We start from the raw sequence: 20,738 nt of genomic DNA, 5'->3' as shown, positions 1-20,738 counted from the left end.
CTTGGCTGCTCGAACTGGGCTGGCATTGGGGGAGAGGGGGAGAAGAAGAAGAAAAAAAATTAATTCCCATCCGATCTCATTTATTTAAATAAATATAAATATATTTCTTATATAAAACTATTCACAAACAAAATGCCGTCCCAAACCCCCAAACATTCTGTTCTTATTCTTCTGAAAAAGTCCGTCCAGGAGGTTCTCAGCCCTTCAGGTTTTTGATTGCTTTTCAGTTGTTTCGCTTTTCGGTTCCAGATAAGGTTGTTTGTGGTTGTTTCTGATTGTTTTTTTTTCTTTCCTGCCTTCAGGTTGCCTGGGGATAAGGCTGGGGGGGAGGCACCTTGGGCCGTGCGAGTCCAGTCCCATGTTACATGTTGGGAAGAGCAGGTGCCTGCTCCTGGGGTTATGTAAATAACGTTTTAGTTGAACTCTCACGACTAAAACATTCACATTCCAAATACATATATATATATATATATACATACACACATATATATACATATATATATTACTGCGAAGGGATGAAAACGAACATCTTGACCGGGAAGGGCCAGCCCGCTGCAGGTCGGCAGGGTGCTGTCCCCTAGGCAGCAGTACCAAGTGAGCCTCAGTGCCGCTCCGGGCTGGGACCCAGCGGCGGGAGCGGAGTTCCGAACTAGGCTTATAACGGGGAGATCTCTTTATCCTCGGTAGCTGATGAGGGGGATAGAGACTCTTCGTCCTCCGATCTGGGGTAATGCCCCTGGCCGGTGTTGCACTTGCAGCCCCCGTGCGAGTTTCGCTGGGTGCCTTTGCCTTCTTTCTTGTGCTTCACCCTCCTGTTTTGGAACCAGATTTTCACTTGCTTCTCAGACAGGTTCAGGTACGTTGCTATCTCGATCCTCCGCAGCCGGGACAGGTACATGTTGGAGGAGAATTCCCTCTCCAGCTCCAAAAGTTGGGTGCTGGTGAAAGCTGTCCTCATCCTTTTCCCATTCTGAATTTGGCTGGAATCGGACCCTCCTGGACGGAAGAGAAGCACTTAACTTCATTGGGGAGAGAGGAAAGTAGAGGGCAGGGGGGAAGCGAGAGAAAGAAAAGCCATTATCTCCCACCTTTGGTCCCCCGGGGCAGCCGCTCTCCCTCGGGCACCCGCGGGGGAACCCCTTCTCCCGCCGCCCTTCCCTCCCCGGTGGCCGCAGGACTCCTACCCATGCCGAGGCAGTGGAACCTCCGAGGGTCGCTGACGCTGTAGGTGGTGGCGGAGCAGGAAGGTGGGTGATGCGCCGGGTGCCCCAGGGCGGCGGCGGCTGCTGCGGGCACGGAAGCGGCGGGAGGCGGGTGCTGCGGCGGGTGGTGAGCGTGGCTGGCCCGCGGGCAGCACTGGGCCTCGCCGGCGGAGGCAGCGGCGGGGAACTGGCTCTTGAGTAGGGGGATGGCCCCGCCGCCGCGGGGGGAGTGCAGGTGCGAGGTGACACAGAGCGGGCAGACGCAGAACGCGCCGCTCTTGCGGGACGAACAGCCCGGGCCCGACACCGACATGACGAGGGGTGAAGGCATGCCGAGAGGGATGAAGAAGTCCTGGCCGTGGTGGTGATGCTCAGGCAGGGACGGAGCCGGCCTGGAGGAGTCTTTGATGATTAAGGAGTCGACATAGAAAGAGCGGGACATTGCGGAGGGCTGCCGGAGCCGGGGCGCCGCTCCCAAAGCCGTTTTTTTTCTGCTTGCCCAAGTTGCCACTGAAGTCCTGGCGAGGCGAGAAGGTGCTTATGTTTGAGAGCCGAACAAAAGGGTCCCTGGAGAGGGCTGGTCTTAAAGTCCCCCCGCCTGGATCCCCTGCGCCGGGGTTTTATATCAACTATTTAAACACGTGATGGCTGAAAGCCTCGCAGATCTAAATCTCCCTGGCTTCCCAGGCCGGCAGGAGAGGCTGGAGAAGGGAGGGGGGCAAAGCAGGGAGGGCCCCAAAGTGTGCGAGCGAGCGAGCTGCCCGATGACTTCAGCCCTCCGCCCCCGCCCCAAATAAATTATAGGAGCGGGGAAGCCGGGGAGGGGGCGACTGCCCTGCAGCCCCGTCACACGTCGCGCTCGCAGGCACATCCCCCTGTCAACACACCCGTGGGGTTTTGAAATCGGTCGGAGGGAGTTTCTACCCGTTTTTTTTCCCTTGCACGGAGGGAAGAAAGGAGCAGGTGATGCGCTGAAATAAGCGAGTCAACCACCGGCCTCTCCCATCCCGGGTAAAGTATCATCCAAGGGGCCGTGACTCCCATAGGGGCGTGGGACCAACACCTTTCCCCTGTCCGGTGCATTCCCTGCACCCAGGCCTCCTTCAGGAAGCCCTTTCCGCACACAGAGGAGCCAGGGTCACAGGTAGAGACACAAAGTTAGGAACGGCCAGTGTGTGTGTACACAGAAGAACGCCGGGTGTGGGTTGTCGGCTTAGTTTTGTTTGGTTTGTTTGTTTGTTGTTTTGGGTTTGGGTTGGGTTGTTTTTTCCCCCTGTCTTATTTACCTCGAAGGAATCTTGCCAAACTGGCAATTACTTCGATGGACGAACCCTTCAAATATCTGGACACTTCTCAGCTAAACGGTATCAAAACGGAAAACTTCCCAGTGAACTTCCCCGCCCGCTTCAGGACTGCAGCTCGCAGCGCTAATGAAAGGCGAACATGCCGGGGGGGGTAGGGGTGGTTCTTTGATCTCCACCAAGTTTGCTGAAGCAATCATTCAAAGTAAAATTGGATAAACAGCTAAATACGGTCGGTGGCTCCGGAGCATTTCAGATTGCATTAAAAAGCCAAGGTATTCGCAGCATATTACGCGATTTTCCAATGACCTGTTTTATGGGAATTTAAGAACAGACTTATCGTTAATAGAAGGGCGATCGCGTTCATTGCTCGGCAGATGTGACACGGCGTTTAAAACCGACTACGGATCCCATCCCACTTCACTCGAGAAAGGGAAGCGACAATTGTGCTCTAAAGCAGAAAACGCAGGGTACGCCTGATTACCAGAGGCTGAGGAGTGCATCAATAGCCGTAACGTGTTTAGAGGCGGTCACCGTGTAGAAGGAACGGGCTGGGGCGCGAACACCCTAACAGCCCTCCCGCACACCCACTCTTCTGCTGTTAAAACTCAGCCAAGTAAAGTTGCTGTCCGCCTTCTGACGAAGATGGCAAATCCTCGCCCCTGCGAACAGAGAGGCTCAGCGGTGCCACTCGAGCCGTGTTAAGAGAGGGGCCAGTTCTCGGCCTGCTGTCCAGTCCTCGTCCCCAGCCTGCCGCAGGCAGCGTTGCCCTGTGGCCCCCCTCTGCAAAGCAGACATCAGCTCGACCCCAGCCCTGCTCACCACTCTCTTCCCCATCGCCTCCCCGACGGCCCTGAGCAGGCATGATGCAACAGTGTTTTTAGGGACACTCCACTCTGGGCGATCTGAGGATTTATGGATAGCAATTAAAGTTTTATGAATTGCAGCTGAGGCTGGTTATGGAGCTATTTGAATGTGATTAGAATTCAATTAGAAAGTGTTTACCGGCCGACGGGGCTCCGAAGTGTAAACAGACAGCTATGCCAGCAATGCGCTAATCCCGCGTCTTGTGACAACAATTAGGGGACTCGCGGGGTTTAGGCGGGTCGGCTCCCACCTCACCTACTTTTCCCCAAACTGCTTCCGAGGGCTCAGCCGAGGCCCCGGAGCCCCAGGCAGCCGCAGCTCCCAGGACGGCTGGCCGCCCCGTCGCCGAGGCCTTCAGCCGCTGCGGGTCGCCTCCTCGGCGTGCGGTGCGTGCCCCACGCGGGGACTCTGCCTCCCGAGCTCCGGTGGGGTTTCAATCACGGTCACAGCTCACAGGCACGAAATTTTGCCTCACTCTTCCCGTATAAAATATAGTTCATCTGGTGGAGATTTGAACTAATCTCTGTGCTTTTTGGTGTCCTCCCCCTTCTTCCCCCCCCCCCCCCCCCCCCCTTTTTTTTTTTGTGTTGTTCTCTTTTTGCTATTTCCTTCTTTAAGAGAGGCTCTTTTGGAAAAGAATAATAATAAAACCCCACTATCGACCTCAGTGGCAAAAACTGTCCGCAGTGACAGAGTGGATCTGGTGAGGCGGCTGAGACAGAGCAAGAGTCGGATCAAAATTGCAATTTGTAATTGTTATAATAAACCAAGTGCGGAGATATAAAACACGGGGGGGGGGGGGGGGGGGGGAGGGGAAAAAAAAAAAGAAGAAAAAAAGCAAAAAAGAAAAAAATCCCCCACACAACACAAAGAAAAAACTACTCCTGAAAGCCAGAGTAAGAAAAGAAGTCATTTGAAAGCAAAGATATCCCAAACCAGGCGGAATGATGCAAGGCGTGCGCCCACATCACATCGGCCTCGTTACAATTTTATTTTTCAATAATTCTGTCCGATAAAATTTCATTGTCCATTAAGTAATCCCCGAAATGAGAGCTCTTATGAGCCTATAATGAGCTCTAATTGCTACGACTGGGAGAGCCACGTGGAAGGATTTAGAAGGTATTAAGCAGTTGGGTACAGAGCACAGGCTGTTACCTAGCCATTACTTTCATAATTCAAGGAGAAAATTAGTCCTTTTAAGGGAAAATCCTTTGATTCCCTTCATTCTGCTCGGGGTGACAGAGTATAGCTTTGTCTGCCTTTAGTTCAAGACAGTGTAACAAATGAGAATGTAACGAAATTGCCCCCCTTTGAAAGTGGAGCAGTTCAAAAAGAACATCAGAGCCGCTCCCCTGGTCCGCCGAGCGCAGGACTGGGTGCTGGTCCCTCTTTTCTTCCAGATGTCTCTAACACCTTTATGTAGAAGAGATTCACGGCTTAAATGACAAAAGCAACTCTTTCTCTTCCCTCCCCCAACCCCGCAGCTCCCGGCAGAAGAAAAAGCCATCCATGCCCGCCCGGAGAAAGAACCGGCTTTGGGGCGTTTATCTCCGCCGAGTTCACGGCAGGAGCTGCCTCCGTGGAAAGCGCCGCATCCCAGGCACACGCTTCCCCCAGAAAAAAAACCAAACCTAAACCAAACACCAAACAGCCCAAATCCGCAAACAAGTTCTGCAGAGCAGCCCCGATCGCGGAGCGGTGGGAAACGGTGGCACTGGGCAGAGCGCGCCCCGGGCTGGGTCAGCTCCCAGGCGGGAGAGCTCTGCTCCGAACCAACCCTTGCGTGGGTAAGCGAGGGGCCGCGGGCTCCTGGGCTATAATCGCATTTATTCACTAATCTAACATTGATTTCCTATTAGTTTCCAAAGCGATCGGCGATCTCGGAGCCGGGTTTTGTGAAGAGAACGCAAGCAAAACAGGACTTGCCCCCAGCTCCCATTAAGGAGGTCATTATAAAAGCGTGAACAAGTCTATTAATGTTTTATTGAAAGCGCATCGTTAACTTGTATCCATCCTTTTCTGAGAGTGGCATTGTGATATTGCTGTCTGTGGCACATCTTACCCAATATAGCCCGAGATTTCTCCATTATCTGTAACCAAGCAACACTTTCTGAATACCAAAAATTGAAAAGAACCGCTTAGTCTTCAAGAAAGTCCTCAATAATAGTGGAAAAGAACAAAGATCCAGGAGACAACAAAATGCCACAGGGGTGACTTTTCATGAGCAATTATCTCTCATTAATCAGAAGAACAGCTGCAATATTAATTTTCTCTCTTTCTTCCTCTCTTTTCACAGCCCCCAACATTTGAATAATCATAAATTTTGATTTCATGGAGCAGCAACATTGCCAGTGACTTCGAGACACAAGCTACCTAGGCAGGGCGCACGCTTTGCACATAGCTCTTATTTTAAGGCTGCCAAAGAATAGAAGCGAAGAAAAGAAAAGAGAGGAAAACTTTGGGCTGGGTTGCTTCCCCCCCCCCCCCCCCTCCCCTTTGCCTCGGAGCGCGGATTAAACCAGCAGCCCCTTCCCTCCACCCCTGACTCTTTCACTCATGGAAAAGTAGCGGGCGAATGTACCGAGTGTCTGCGCTCGCTTCAAGCGTGGGAGTTTGAACAACCTCGCTGTCCATTTAACTTCCAAACATGAAGCCAAGCGTTGTAGATCTGTCCAAAGAGACAATCTTTGGGCGTAACACTCATTGTGAGACATCAAAAGGCCCTGGCGTTATATGCTCTAAGCGGCGCATTCAGCAGGAAGGGTGCAATGCCTCCCTTTTCAGGGGCTCCGCCGCTGATTGTTTAACAAGCGACGTCGCCGCGGCAAGAAACCCGCGCTCCAGAAACGATAAGGTTGTAACGCTGGAACTCGCTTTTTTGGGGGGTTTCAAAGAATCTCGTTAAGGGCAAGGGCCGACCACCGCCACGCCGGGGATGAAGCCGTGCCCTGCGGAAGGGAGCACGCAGTGTCGCCTGCCCCGGGAGGGACGGGACAGAGCTGAGGCCGAGACCACCCCCACCCTCCCCCCGGCCCTCAAACTTTTCTCGTTTCCAGTTATTTGCATTACCCTACCCGGCTCTGGCGGGCAGAGCCACGGAGCCTCTCCCCGAGAACCTGCCCGCAGCCCGGCGGCAGCTGGCAGGTTTGCCCAACGGGCTGCGGGCAGAGGAGGGGGAGGAACCCTGCTTCTCCCCTTCCAGCAGACTCCGGTCCCTCCCTTGGGAGATTTCCTTGGACCCCATCTCTGGTCATAAATGACCCCACTTTGACTTGGCACGGCAGCCCTCCCGGGAAAACAGGTCGTTCCCAAGGAATGGGGCGTTTGGCTGAGAGACCCTCGGGGCCCTCCTCGCACAGAGGACAGACCGGTCCCCGGCTCCCCTTCCCCGGGACTCCCAGCCTCTTTCATCCCGGGGCCCTCCTGCACCCTGTCGTGTCCGCCAGCGGCAGAGCGAGGCTGCTGGTGGGCGGCAGGGCGCGGAGCTGCGGTGCCGCAGCAGGAGCGGCACCTTCTTGCTGGAGAGAAAGCTGCTCCCTCCTCCGTCCCCCTCGCAGCCCTCGGAAAGGTGACGCTGCTCCCGCTTCACCTGGTGGGTGTTTTTCATCGAAAGTTGCCTTTTCATTCCATTAGAAGCAAATTTCCACGTGAGTTCCCTCACGGTGGCTGTGATCACTCACACTTGAGTGAATCATAGAATCATAGATTCAGTCAGGGTCAGAAGGGACCACAAGGAGCAGCCAGTTCCAGCCCCCTGCCATGCCCAGGGACACCCTACCCTAGAGCAGGCTGCACACAGCCTCAGCCAGCCTGACCTCAAACACCTCCAGCCATGGGGCCTCAACCACCTCCCTGGGCAACCCCTGCCAGCCTCTCACCACTCTCCTGCTCAACAACTTCCTCCTCACCTCCAGTCTGAACCTACCCATCTCCAGCTTTGCTCCGTTCCTCCTAGTCCTGTCACTACCTGAATGCTTCAAAGGAGCCCCAGCAGAAGCCTTCAGCCCCCTCTTACTTTGTTGCCTGACTCTGTCTTCTGCCTTCACCTGCAGATCCACTGTGAGAACTGTCCTTAATGCAATGACCAACCAGCAAGCCTTAGAGAATCATGGAATCATTCTGTCTGGAAAAGACCTTTAAGATTATCAAGACCATCTGTTTGGCCAGCAACACCAAGTCACCACTAAATCATATCCCTCAGCTCCAAGTCTTACACATCTTTTAAGTACCTGCAGGAATGGTGACTCCATCGCTTCCCTGGACAGCCTGCTTTAGTATCTCATAACACTTTTGGTGAAGAAAATGTTTTAAATATCCAATCTAGGCCTCCCCTGACACAATTTGAGGCCATTTCCTCTTGTTCTATTGCTTGTTACTTGGATGAAGAGACTGATCCCCACCTCACTGCAACCTCCTTTTAGGGAGTTGTAGAGAGCAATAAGGTATCCCCTCTCTCCAGACTGAACAACCCTTGGTTCTCTCAACCACACCTCATAAGACCCTTGAAGAGCTTTGCTGCCCTCCTTTGAACACACTACAGCACCTCAATGTTCTTGTAGTGAGTGGCCAGAACTAAACACCATAGTCAAGGTGCAGCTTTGTAATTGCTGAGTGCAGATTGCTTCTCTAGTCCTGCTGGTAACACAGATTCTGACACAGGCCAGGATGCTGTTGGCCTTCTTGATCACCTGAGCACACTGCTGGCTTATATTCACCTGGCTATTGATCAACACCTTCATGTCATTTTCTGCTAGGCAGCTTTCTAGTCACTCTCCCCTAAGTCTGTAACCTTGTAGGGGCTGTTGTGATTCAAGGGACCCTTGGTCTTGTTGAATTTTATACCACTGGCTTTGGCTCATTGATCCAGCCTGTCCACAATCCCTCCACAGAGCCTCCTTACCCTCAAGTCATGGTCTAGTTGACTGGATAGGGCTGGGTGATAGGTTGGACTGGATGATCTTGGAGGTCTCTTCCAACCTGGTTAATTCTATGATTCTAAGCAGATCAGCACTCCTGCCCAACCTGATGTCATTTGTAAGCTTACTGAGGGTGCTCTCAATTCCCTCAGCCAAATCACTGACAAAGACACTAAACAGAGCTGCCTCCAAAGCTGAGTGCTGAGGAACTGGTGACTGGGCTGATTTAACTCCATTCACCACAGCTCCTTGGGCCTGGCCATTCAGCTGGGTTTTTATGTAGTGAAGTGTATGCCCATCCAAGCCATGAGCAGAATGCAGTGGGAAACAGTGTAAAAGGTTTTACTGAGGTCTGGGCAGACAATACTCCCTCATCCTCTAAGTGGGTCACCCTGTCATAGAAGGAGATCAGGTTAGTCAAGCAGGACCTGCCTTTCATAAACCCCTGCTGGCTGGGCATGATTGTCTGGTTGTTCTGTTTGTGCCACATGATGACACTCAAGCTGATCTGCTCCATAACCTTTCCCAGCACCCAGGTCAAACTCAGGTAGTTCAGGTAGTTTCCTGGACCGCCCTTCCAGCCCTTCCTGTAGATGGGTGTCACATTTGCTAATCTCTAACCAACTAGGACTGTCCCAGCTAGCCAAGGCTGTAGACTTGAAAGTGGCTTGGTGAGCACTTCTGCCAGCTGCCTCAGTACTCTTGGGTGGATCCTGTCCAGCCTCATAGACTTTTGTGCATCTAAGTGGTGTAGTAACTCATGGACCATTTCCTCTTGGACTGTAAGGCCTTCATTCTGCTCCCTGGCTTTGTCTAGCTCAGGGGGCAGGGCACCTGGAGAGCAACCTATTAAAGGCTGAAGCAAAGATAGCATTTATACCTCAGCCTGTTCCTCATCTTTGGTTACTGTGTGTCTCTTCACATCCAATAAAAGGTGGAGATTCTCCTCAGTCCTCCTTTTGTTGTTAATGTGTTAACAACAGAAACATTTTTTGTCTTTCATGTCATCAGCCAGAGTAAGTTCTAGTTGGTGTATTGCTTTCTTTTTGAAGTGGGAACTTCCATTCCTCACTTTGTGAGGTTCTTCCCAAGTGAATCTTTCCCTCTTCAACTCTCTTAAGAGTTTTAACTTACTGATGGCTTCCCCTCAGTGTCTGCATGCAGAAGTTTGTGGACTCTGGAACATTCCAATCATGACCAGTTTTGGTTTTATGCTGAAGTACCACAAATTAATACAAGACTAACACTTTGTAGTAATACAGGCCCCCAGTCCAGCACAGAACATGAGATGCTGTGTAATGCTAAACATCCCACTCCATTTCCACCCTTGAAGTTCAACCCTCATGCAATTGGGTCATTAGGAGTCATGCTTAGCTTGAAGCATGCTGCTTGACAGTGAAGCAAAAGCAGTCTTTGGAATCTGCTAACAGAGGAAATGCTGTTTGTTTTATTTATTTACTTCTTTAGTCAGACTAATGGGATTGGGCATTAAACACTGTTTGTGATAAAAACACAGTGGTCACCAAACTTCTGTGTGATAGAAACTACCAGTTTCACATTTTGAAAGTTAGATGAAGTTTGAGTTTGTTTCCTCCATTCTAAACAAATGTAAAATGGTTACAATTTATTGCTTTTTTCCTGCAATGAAAGTATGGCTGTGGGACAGCTCAAGGACTGTACAGTGATGAAGCAGGTACCTAAAGGGCACCACTCTTGCAGACTCAGGAAGCAGAAGGGAATACAGTTAAGGATTCAATTTCTCAAAGATAAGTCCCAGAAGCAGATGAATTACTTTGCTTAGTTTGTTTTCTTGGCACAGCCAGCAGGACCTCACTGTTTATAGGACAGAGGTGAAGTCGAGGCAATGCCAAGCACAACTCCAGGCTGGGCAGTGAGTGACTGGAGAGCAGCACTGAGCAGAGGGACCTGGAGGTGCTGATGGACGAGAAGCTCCACAGGAGCCAGCGGTGTGCACTTGCAGCCCAGAAAGCCAAGCAGAGCCTGGGCTGCAGCAGCAGCAGTGTGGCCAGCAGGGCCAGGGAGGGGATTCTCCCCCTCTATTCTGCTCTGCTGAGACCCCACCTGGAGTCCTCCATCCAGCTCTGGAGTCCCTGGGACAAGAGGGCTGTGGAGATGCTGGAGAGTGTCCAGAGCAGGGCCAGGAGGATGCTGAGAGGCTGCAGCAGCTCTGCTGTGAGCACAGCCTGAAAGAGTTGGGGCTGTGCAGGCTGGAGCAGAGGAGGCTCCCAGGGGACCTTCTTGTCACCCAGCCCTAGCCAATCACAGAATCAAGCAGGTTGGAAGAGACCTCCAAGATCATCCAGTCCAATCTATGACCCAGCCCTAGCCAGCAAACCAGACCATGGCACTAAGTGCCCCAGCCAGGCTTTGAACACTTCCAGGAACAGCAACTCCACCACATACAGTCCATGTTCATTGCATGATTAGTGTCCTGCAGACTGCCTCTGCTCCAGGAGGAAAGGCTTTGTTTGTAATAGCAGATAAAAGCCACATGTGCCAAAGTGGTGGTGGGAGTTTGGGTTTTGTATTTCAGAAGGCAAGATAGATATTGGCCTGATTTTCATGTGACCTGAAAGATCTCTGTAAGAAATAGACCTACCCCACCTGACTTCAGCTCCCTTTTCACAATATTAGCTTTGTCCATGCAGCTGGCATGTGAAAACACATCTCAAATGCCTATGGTTGGAAGCAGCCTTTTTTCTGTTTGCAGTTTCACCCTTTCATATATTTAAAATAGAGGAATAAAGTCAGAATTTTGAGCAAGCAGAGTCTCAGTGAAGTATAGGCTGAGCTACCTTGCTTTGTTAGGGAGAAAGCAACATATTAAAGAAGCACAAAATATGGAGATAGTTCTTTACAATGAGGGTAGTGGAACACTGGAACAGGCTGCACAGGGAGGTGGTTGAGACCCTGCTCCTGGAGATATTCAAGGTGAGGCTGGACAGGGCTGTGGGCAGCCTGATCTAGTTGAGGATATGCCTGCTGGCTGCAGAGGGACTTGGTCTGGATGACCTTTAGAGGTCCCTTCCAAACTAGATCATTCTATGATTCTATGCACTAAGGAATTCATATGGTGATGAGATAAAACACAGATTTCCACTCTGCTACATCAGGCCTGATGCTTAGAGCAGGACTGCCAGCAACTCAAAATGAACATATAGAAGGAATTTGATCCTTAAGAGAGGCAATCCCTTCCCAGCATCTTTTCTGCTTTGAAAGGAAGCCAAGAGTCTTTTCAGGTTGTAGATTATGAGCACCTCTCATGCTTTAGCACTGAGGTTGGAACTGTTATTTGTTCCTAACCCTCCTCTAGGACATAATGTTCTAGGAATGCAATATATCCCACTGCAAATGCTGGGTCAAGTTTTGAACCACATCTCAGAACTAGAGCACATATTCTATTTCATGTTTTGGGTACCACTCCTCTCATAGAATGGTTTAGGTTGGAAGGGACCTCAAGGATCATCAAGTTCCAACCCCCCAGCATAGGCAGGGACACCTCCCACTAGAACAGGTTGCTCAAGGTCTCATCCAACCTGGCGTGGAACACCTGGAGGCAGGTTGTGGAGCACAGAATCACACAATGTGATCAAAGATCCTCCCTGGGCAACCTGTGCCAGGGTCTCACCACCATCACTGCAAAGAACCCTTCCCTAACATCTAGTTTGATATCTCCCCACTTCCAATTTAAACCCATTCCTCCTCATCCTGGCATTACAAGACTTGTCAATAGTCCCTCCCCAGCCTTCCTGTAGGCCTCCTTCAAATACTGGAAGGCCACTATAAGGTCTCCTCCAAGCTTTCTCTTCTCCAGGCTGCACAGCCCCAACTCTCTCAGCCTGTGCTCACAGCAGAGCTGCTGCAGCCCTCTCAGCATCTTGGTGGCCTCCTCTGCACTGGCTCCAACACTTCCATGTCCTGCTTGTGCTGGGGGCTGCAGAACTGCCCCCAGGACTGCAGGTGGGGTGTGAGGAGAGCAGGGCCAAGGGGCAGAATCCCCTCCCTTGCCCTGCTGCCCACAGTGCTCTTGCTGCAGCCCAGCACAGGGTTGTGTCTGGGCTGCACTCCCACTGCAGGCTCCTGTGGAGCTTTTCATCAGCCCAGATGCCCAGGTCCTGTTCCTCAGGGCTGTTCTCAGCCATTCCCCACCCAGCCTGGAGTTGTGCTTGGAATTGTGCTGACCCAGATGCAGGACCTCACATTTGGCATTGTTGAATGTCATGAGGTTGGCCTGAGCACACCTCTGCAGCCTGTCCAAGTCCCTCTGGATGGCATCTCTGCTCTCTTGCAAGTTGACTGTGCTGCACAGCTTGGTGTCATATACAGAGAAATGTATCTACTTGAAAGCAGAAAAGATGTTATTTTAAATATTCACAAGGAAATAAAATTGTCCTATCTGAAAGAGAGAGGTGCTGGAAATTCCTCTTTGCTAATACACACTAGGAATGAAGATGTTTGTCTGCCCAAATATGTGAACATTAAATTGAATCATAGAGTCAAGCAGGTTGGCAGAGAGCTCCAAGCTCAGCCAGCCCAACCTAGCACCCAGCCCTGCCCAACCAACCAGACCATGGCACTAAGTGCCCCAGCCAGGCTTGGCTGCAACACCTCCAGCCACAGCCACTCCACCACCTCCCTGGGCAGCCCATTCCAATGCCAATCACTCTCTCTGCCAGGAGCTTCCTCCTCACAGCCAGCCTAGACCTGCCCTGCCACAGCTTGAGGCTGTGTCCCCTTCTTCTGGTGCTGGCTGCCTGGCAGCAGAGCCCAACCCCACCTGGCTACAGCCTCCCTGCAGGCAGCTGCAGGCAGCAATGAGCTCTGCCCTGAGCCTCCTCTGCTGCAGGCTGCACACCCTCAGCCTCTTCTCATAGGGTTTGTGTTCCAGGCCTTTCACCAGTTTCATCACTCTTCTCTGGGCACCTTCCAGCACTTCAACATCTCTCTTGAATTGAGGGCCCCAGAACTGGACACAGTATTGGTCAGAGGAAATCAGCTGTTCATGTTTATGATGATCTTAAATGAAAGACATCCTTTCCTTGTTCCCTTTTAGATCAACATTTGTCACAGTAATTAATGAGGAAGTAATTATAAAGTAATTTGTCAGAATAATCTGACAGGCAAAGAATTATGTTCTCAATCCTAAAGGAATACATAGTTGTAGTTTTCCAACAGATTGGGTACATGTGGGTGGCATAGCAGAGGGTATTTGCTTTTAAGCAGGATAAAAACTTTGGCATTTGCTATTTTCAAGCAGCAGTGGAGAGAGACATTGTCTAATCCTCTAAAATATGTTATGTGAAGGCATTTTATCTGAGCAACAAATCAGTAAATCTGATTTTAACACTTTCTTCATTTAAAAAGGATTTCTTTTTAGAGTGACTTTGAGGTTTGCAGTGCAGTTGCAGCAGTCAATTATTCACTCTATGTTTCTTTAAGAAGCAGCTTCACAGAAGCACAGAATTGTCAAGGTTGGAAGGGATTTCAGGGATCATCCAGTTCCAACACTCCTGCCTTGGGCAGGGACATATTCCACTAGATCAAGTTGCCCTGAGCCACATCCAGCCTAGCTTTGAAAGCTTCCAGGGATGAAGCTTCCACCACCTCTTTGGGCAAATCTTCTTAGTCATTCATATTTACCAAGAGAAAAGCAATGGTCCTCAAAAGAAATATAAATAAGATGAAGCATCAAAGGAGAGAAAACCAAAGAAACATGGGAAAAGAAAGTCATCAAACTAAAATCTTTGCTGGCAATATAGAGCAAAGCTGGAGGTGGAGAGAGTCAGCCTGGACATGAGGAGGAAGCTGTTGATCAGGAGAGTGGTGAGAGGCTGGCAGGGGTTGCCGAGGGAGGTGGTTGAGGCCCCATGGCTGGAGGTGTTTGAGGCCAGGCTGGCTGAGGCTGTGTGCAGCCTGATCTAGTGTGAAGTGTCCATGCCCATGGCAGGGGTGTTGGAACTAGATGATCCTTGTGGTCCCTTCCAACCTTGACTGATTCTATGATTCTATGTTTTGCAGCATAGAAGTGGACCAGAACTTTCCTCAACTAACAGCATCTGGACCTCTAACAGAAACAGCAGAGGATTCAGCTCACAGTACTCTTTTGTGCTCACTTTCAGCACTTCCAACAGATATTGTCCTTAAAGGTGACCTTCTCAGCAAAGGTTTGATGTTGTACATTTGTCACTTTAAGAATGCCTTAAACCCCAAGAACTTGCTGTACTGAGCCCACTCATCAATTTCAGTGCTACACACATCCAAATGAAAAGTGGAGGCTTTTTGGGTGCTTCTGTTTCATTGCTGTGATTATAGAAAGAGAACCAAACCAAAACCAGACAGGACTGTGCTGTAATAAATTCTCACACCAATATCAAGGGAAGAAAGAAGTGACCATATCTATTTTCTGTGTCATAGAATCATAGAATGTCTTAGGTTGGAAGGGACCTCAGAGATCATCCAGTTCAACCTCCTCACCATGCCCAGGGACACTTCTCAACTAGACTCAGCTGCTGAAGGCCTCAACCAACCTGGCCTTCAACACCCCAGGGAGGAGGCAGCCACAACCCATTCCATAGTCTCAGCACCCTCCAAATGAAGAACTTCTTCCTCAGCTCCAGTCTAACCCTATTCTGCCTCATCTTCAAACCATTCCCACTTGTCTTGTCTCTAGACACTCTGATGCAAAGTCCTTCTGCAGCCTTCCTGCAGGATCCCTTCAGCTATTGGACACCTTCCAGCACCTCAACAGCTCTCTGCAATTCAGGAGCCCACAACTGGACACAGCACTCCAGGGCTGGCCTGAGCAGTGCTGAGCACAGGGCCACAAGAACCTCCCTTGTCCTGCTGCCCACACTGCTCCTGAGCCAGCCCAGGCTGCCATTGGCTCTGCTGCCCACCTGGGCACTGCTGCCTCCTCTGCAGCTCCTCTCTGCCAGCACCCCCAGCTCCCTCTCTGCCTGGCTGCTCTCAGCCACTCTGGCCCCAGCCTGGAGTGCTGCTTGAGGTTGTTGTGGCCAAAGTGCAGAACCCTGCACTTGGCCTTGTTCAATCTCATCCCATTGGCCTCTGCCCACCCATCCAGCCTGGCCAGGTCCCTCTGCAAGGCTCTCCTACCCTACAACAGATCCACACCCACCCCTAGCTTGGTGTCATCTGCATACTTACTTTGTTACCCTCCCTCTGTGGCACCAACAAATGTATGTTATAGGTTACTGCTGCTGTCTTCTCTTCCTTTGCTATCACCACCAGCTCTTGTTTGCCTTCTTACTACCTCTCTTCTCTTAATTAATCAGGGAAAGAAAAGGAGAAGCTGTTCCTGACAGTTTTGCTTTGCTGCCGAGTGGCAGCAGGACTTCAAAGAAAAAGGTTACTCCTGCACCTGCTGCTTGTGCTTTGATGCCCTGTTGCACAAAACAGTTTCCTTCAGAAGTCCAACCACATACTAATTAACTAAGGAAAAGACAGGGGAGAAACAAGCCAAAGACTGTGGGAGGAATGAAGCAGGTGACAATGGAGAAGATGTTAGAGGGAAGCAGAGGGGGAACCAAGAAAGAAAAGCACAGAAGAAAAGAGAGGGACAAACGACAGGGGAAAATAAAGCAGGCAGCAACAGAAAGAGAGGGAAGTGGGATAAAGAGCTACAGGAAAAGAAACGAGACAATGAGGTAAAGGGTCCTCTAGGTGACAGCAGGCAATCTTGAGAGAGCACCTTGTGCAGAGTGTGTGGGGCACCAGTGCTCCCCCTCCCCCAGCTGCTAGGTACTGGAATAACATTCCCTGGAGTGGGCACTCCTGCCTGGAACAGCAGCACAGTGCTCTGCAGCATGGACTTGAGGCTTACCCTCTTTTATTTGCATGTGAAGACTGGAGGTGGCTTAAAGGTACAATCAATGTAAACCTGGTGTTACTGTCACTGTTCCCAGAGAAAGGACAACACACTGTAAACAGGAAAGGAGCCCCAGCAGTTCGAGTACACCCCAAATCAGCCACAAGCAAAGCTGAGATACAAACCTATGTGAAGGCACAGACGCAGGACTGCATGGTGGGGGTGGGGGGTTCCATGACACTGAGGTGACAGAGGCGAAAGAGTGAGACCTTGTGTGATGCTCCTTGAAACCACAGAACATTAGGGGTTGGAAGTGAGTTCAAAAGATCATCCAGTCCCACCCCCCTGCCAGGGCAGGACCACCTAGAGCAGGTCACACAGGAACACACACAGGTGAGTTCTGAGTATGTTCAGAGAAGGAGACTCCACAACCTCTCTGGGCAGCCTGTTCCAAGAACAGAGGAAGAATATAGGCGAGCCCCATGGTAAGACCTTCAATACATGGCAGGACACCAGCTGCACAAAACAGGGAGTTTACTTACTGGCTTTAAGGGTGGTCCAGTACTGCTGAAACCATGGAGGCATCAGCAGCAATGAGAGAGAGACACAACAATCTTAAGGTGATGTAAATGTTAAACTGAACTTTTCATAGGTAGCTGTTGGCTGTGTGCACTTTGGCCTTGGTGCCTGTCTCCAGCAGCCTGATGTGCTGAAGCACCTTGCAGTCACCACTGCAGCCAGTTGCAGTGCCCTGAGCACAGCAGGAGCTACAGACACCAAGTGAATCGTGGCTGTCTCAGCCTAGAAACTTAGTACTTCCTCTCCACATCTGCCACAGCTCATCGTCTGTTTAAGGCCACCATATGCTGAACAGCTGGAAACAGCAGGCCACGGAACAGGTATTTGTTAGGCAAGTAAAGTACAACTAGTGCAATGAACTAAAGTGAGGGTCCTGGGGACTTCATTTCTCTTTACCTCAACCCCACAGTGAGCTAACCAAGCCTGTCACATCATGCCACGCAAAGGTCTTGTCCCTCAAACAGGATAGCTGAAGCACTGCTACAAGGCAGCAGGTGGGATAGGGTAGAATAGAATAGAACACAATAGAATCATAGAAACAAACAGGTTGGAAGAGATCTCCAAACTTATCCAGACCAATCTATCACTCAGCCCTAGCCAATCAACCAGACCATGGCACTAAGTGCCTCATCCAGGCTTGGCTTCAACACATCCAGGGATGGTGACTCCACCACCTCCCTGGGCAGCCCATTCCAATGCCAATCACTCTCTCTGCCAACAACTTCCTCCTCACATCCAGCCTAGACCTGCCCTGGCACAGCCTGAGGCTGTGTCCCCTTGTTCTGTTGCTGAGTGCATGGCAGAAGAGACCAACCCACACTTGGCTACAGCCTCCCTTCAGGTAGTTGTAGATAGAAATGAGATCACCCCTGAGCCTCCACCAGGTTGGAAGAGACCTCCAAGCTCATCCAGTCCAACCTAGCACCCAGCCCTAGCCAATCAACCAGACCATGGCACTAAGTGCCCCATCCAGGCTTTGCTTCAACACCTCCAGGGATGGTGCCTCCACCACCTCCCTGGGCAGCCCATTCCAATGGCAAATCACACTCTCTGTGAAGAACTTCCTCCTAATACCAAGCCTATACCTCCTACTCCTTCAGCATCATTTCCAAGATGGCCAGCATGGTGGTGCAGAGCATGAACTCTGATGGCATGACTGTCCCTGGGAAACAGTGACCTGAAAACAAACAGGTCACTGAATCCATCTGTGGAATGAAGCAGCATAGGGAGGCAAAGCTTGACTGAAGCCAGAGGGTTTCCTCTTGCTTTTGCCACTACTACACTTGATCCATTTTCTTAATTTTGGGAGTGTTGGACCAGAGCAGTGAGCCATTAGCCCTGCTAAATCAGATTTCTATGTGTGAGACACACACACAAGCACAGTAACTAGGTAATTTTACACACACACACACATGTATAAGCATGCCAGTATGAAAGCAAATTGTTACTCACCTGGGTCGGTGCAATCCCAAGAACAGCTCCAGGCTGGGTGGGGAATGGCTGAGAACAATGCTGAGGAACAGGACCTGGGCATCTGGGCTGATGAAAAGCTCAACAGGAGCCTGCAGTGGGAGTGCAGCCCAGACAGCAACCCTGTGCTGGCTGCAGCAAGAGCAGTGTGGGCACAGGGCAAGGGAGGGGATTCTGCCCCTTGGCTCTGCTCTCCTCACACCCCACCTGCAGTCCTGGGGGCACTTCTGCAGCCCCCAGCACAAGCAGGACATGGAAGTGTTGGAGCCAGTGCAGAGGAGGCCACCAAGATGCTGAGAGGGCTGCAGCAGCTCTGCTGTGAGCACAGGCTGAGAGAGTTGGGGCTGTGCAGCCTGGAGAAGAGAAGGCTTGGAGGAGAGCTTATAGTGGCCTTGCAGTATTTGAAGGAGGCCTACAAGAAGGCTGGGGAGGGACTATTGACAAGTCTTGTAATGCCAGGACAAGGAGGAATGGGTTTAAATTGGAAGTGGGGAGATATCAAACTAGATGTTAGGAAAGGGTTCTTTGCAGTGATGGTGGTGAGACCCTGGCACAGGTTGCTCAGGGAGGTTATGGATGCTCCTTCCCTGGAGGTTTTCAAAGCCAGGCTGGATGAGGCCTTGAGCAACCTGTTCTAGTGGGAGATGTCCCTGCCTGTGGCAGGGAGTTGGAACTGGATGATCTTTGAGGTCTCTTCCAAGCTAAACCATTCTATGATTCATTCTGAACACTGTCACACTTGCCCAGCACAACAGTAAAAGCTGCTGGTTTCTTCCTTTCCAGCAAAGAGAGTGTCATGGCCTGCAACCACGCTGCTTTACAGGGGGCACTAAGCACCATCACATCTTTGCACAGGCTTTATTGCACCACAAGGACCTTTCTCAGCAACGGTGATTAAGTGACAGCGTAGCCCTACAGAAAATAAGCTGATTGCTGTAGTCAGTGGAACAAGACAGGGGGAAAAAAAGAGCTGCAGGTTTCAGAGGAAAAGTGATTCAGTATGCCAAAGGAGCTATTGTAATTTACACAGATGGAGTAAAGTACTAGGAAAGATAACAGGACTGTAGCATTCTCTTCATACTCTTGAAAAGCAGATTCAGCTCCAGCTTCTTGAATGTCTGGGGGGGCTGAACCCCATAACTGGTATCAGCTATACTGCTGCAAGTGCATGATCCACTCTGTTTGCTAAAGGTCTGCTCTGTCTTTTAAATAGATGTCACTCAGCTGCTGCTAAATCCCATGGCTGCTGCTAATAGCCTGCAGAGCATGGCTAGCTCAGCCCTCCATCCCAGCCAAACCAGGGCATACACTTAGAGTCAAAGCTTCCTGAAAGTGACCACTCACTATTAGCTGCTTGTGCCAACTCTTTCTGTTAGTGTACAACTTCTGGTTTGCTGTGTACAACACTGATCATTCTCATTGTTGTCCTTCACAATAGGTGCTCATCCACTCTATTTCATGGCACCATTTAAACCTGCACTCCTAGTTTGGTGTCCAATAACCATTCTTCTCCAGCCCCAACACTGGCATCTAGGTTTCAATTTGTTTATATGCTTAATGTCCTGAGAAAGGCATCAGAGCTGGTGGAGGGTCTGGACAACAGATCTGAGGAGTGGCTGAGAGAACTGGGGTCATTTAGCCTGGAGAAAAAAGGCTGAGGAGACCTTTTGGCTCTCAACAACTCCTTCAAGGAGGCGTAGGTCAATCTCTTCTCCCTAGTAGCAAGTGATAGGACAAAAGGGGATGGCCTCAAGTTGCACCAGGGGAGGTTTAGGTTGGATATCAGAAGAAACTTCTTCACTGAAAGGGTTCTCAAACCCGTTCTCACAGGCTCCCTAGAGAGGTGGCTGAATCCCCATTCCTGGAGGTATTTAAAAGATGCAGAGAAGTGGTTCTGAGGGCCAAGGTTTAGCAAAAGACTTGGTAGAGGTAGAGAATTCTATTAAAGGTCTTTTTTTCTTTGCTGCCTTCCCCTGCCTGGTGCTAAGGCCATTATGCTCACACTGGCATCTTCCAGCCTTTGCTTTAGGTTCTGACAAGTACCAAAACTGCAGAAGAGGTGTTCTGTTGATTTTCATGGTACTCTGGCTAGCTTTCATATGATATATGTAGTCCTGAAAGGGGCTGCTTCTCCTCAGTTAGTTTGTTCAGCACTCCATGACAACAACAGTCCCAGCATGGTGCTTTCCATGGAGGACTGAAAGGCTACAGAGGGATGGCAGGCCCAGGCACTGACAGCACTGAGGGACTGGTGGGCACTTGGCATCAGCCTTCACCTGAGCACACCTGCCTTGGTCAGGGGCTGCTTCTCTCACATCTCCCTGAACCAAGCCAGAGGGCCCAGCAGGGAACCCCTCAGCTAACAGCAGGCCTCCTTCTTGGTAGTTTTCATGGACACAGAATCACTTTAGCTGGAGAAGACCTTTAAGGTCATTCAGTCCAGCCATCCAACATCCAACCAACGTGCCCTGTTGGCCAAGAGGGCCAATGGGATCCTGGGGTGCATTACAGAACAAGGGGACGTAGTCTCAAGCGTGAGAATAACTCCCTGGGCAGC

General features: G+C 50.7%; 1 protein-coding gene across 1 annotated transcript; it reads right to left on the bottom strand.

Annotated features, from left to right (window-relative positions):
• Nucleotides 1-526: 526 nt before the first annotated feature.
• On the bottom strand, nt 527-1,644 carry GSX2 (GS homeobox 2). Its single transcript, XM_064149431.1, has 2 exons — nt 1,185-1,644; nt 527-996 (listed from the first exon to the last, which is right to left on the bottom strand). The coding sequence occupies exons 1-2, from the start codon at nt 1,642-1,644 to the stop codon at nt 656-658; spliced, it is 801 nt and encodes a 266-aa protein (XP_064005501.1). The 3' UTR covers nt 527-655.
• Nucleotides 1,645-20,738: the final 19,094 nt, after the last annotated feature.

Source organism: Pogoniulus pusillus, chromosome 9 (genome assembly GCF_015220805.1).
Source record: "Pogoniulus pusillus isolate bPogPus1 chromosome 9, bPogPus1.pri, whole genome shotgun sequence".
NCBI lineage: Eukaryota > Metazoa > Chordata > Aves > Piciformes > Lybiidae > Pogoniulus > Pogoniulus pusillus.
The sequence above is the reverse complement of the archived record's forward strand: the minus strand, read 5'-3'. Positions and strand labels throughout refer to the sequence as shown.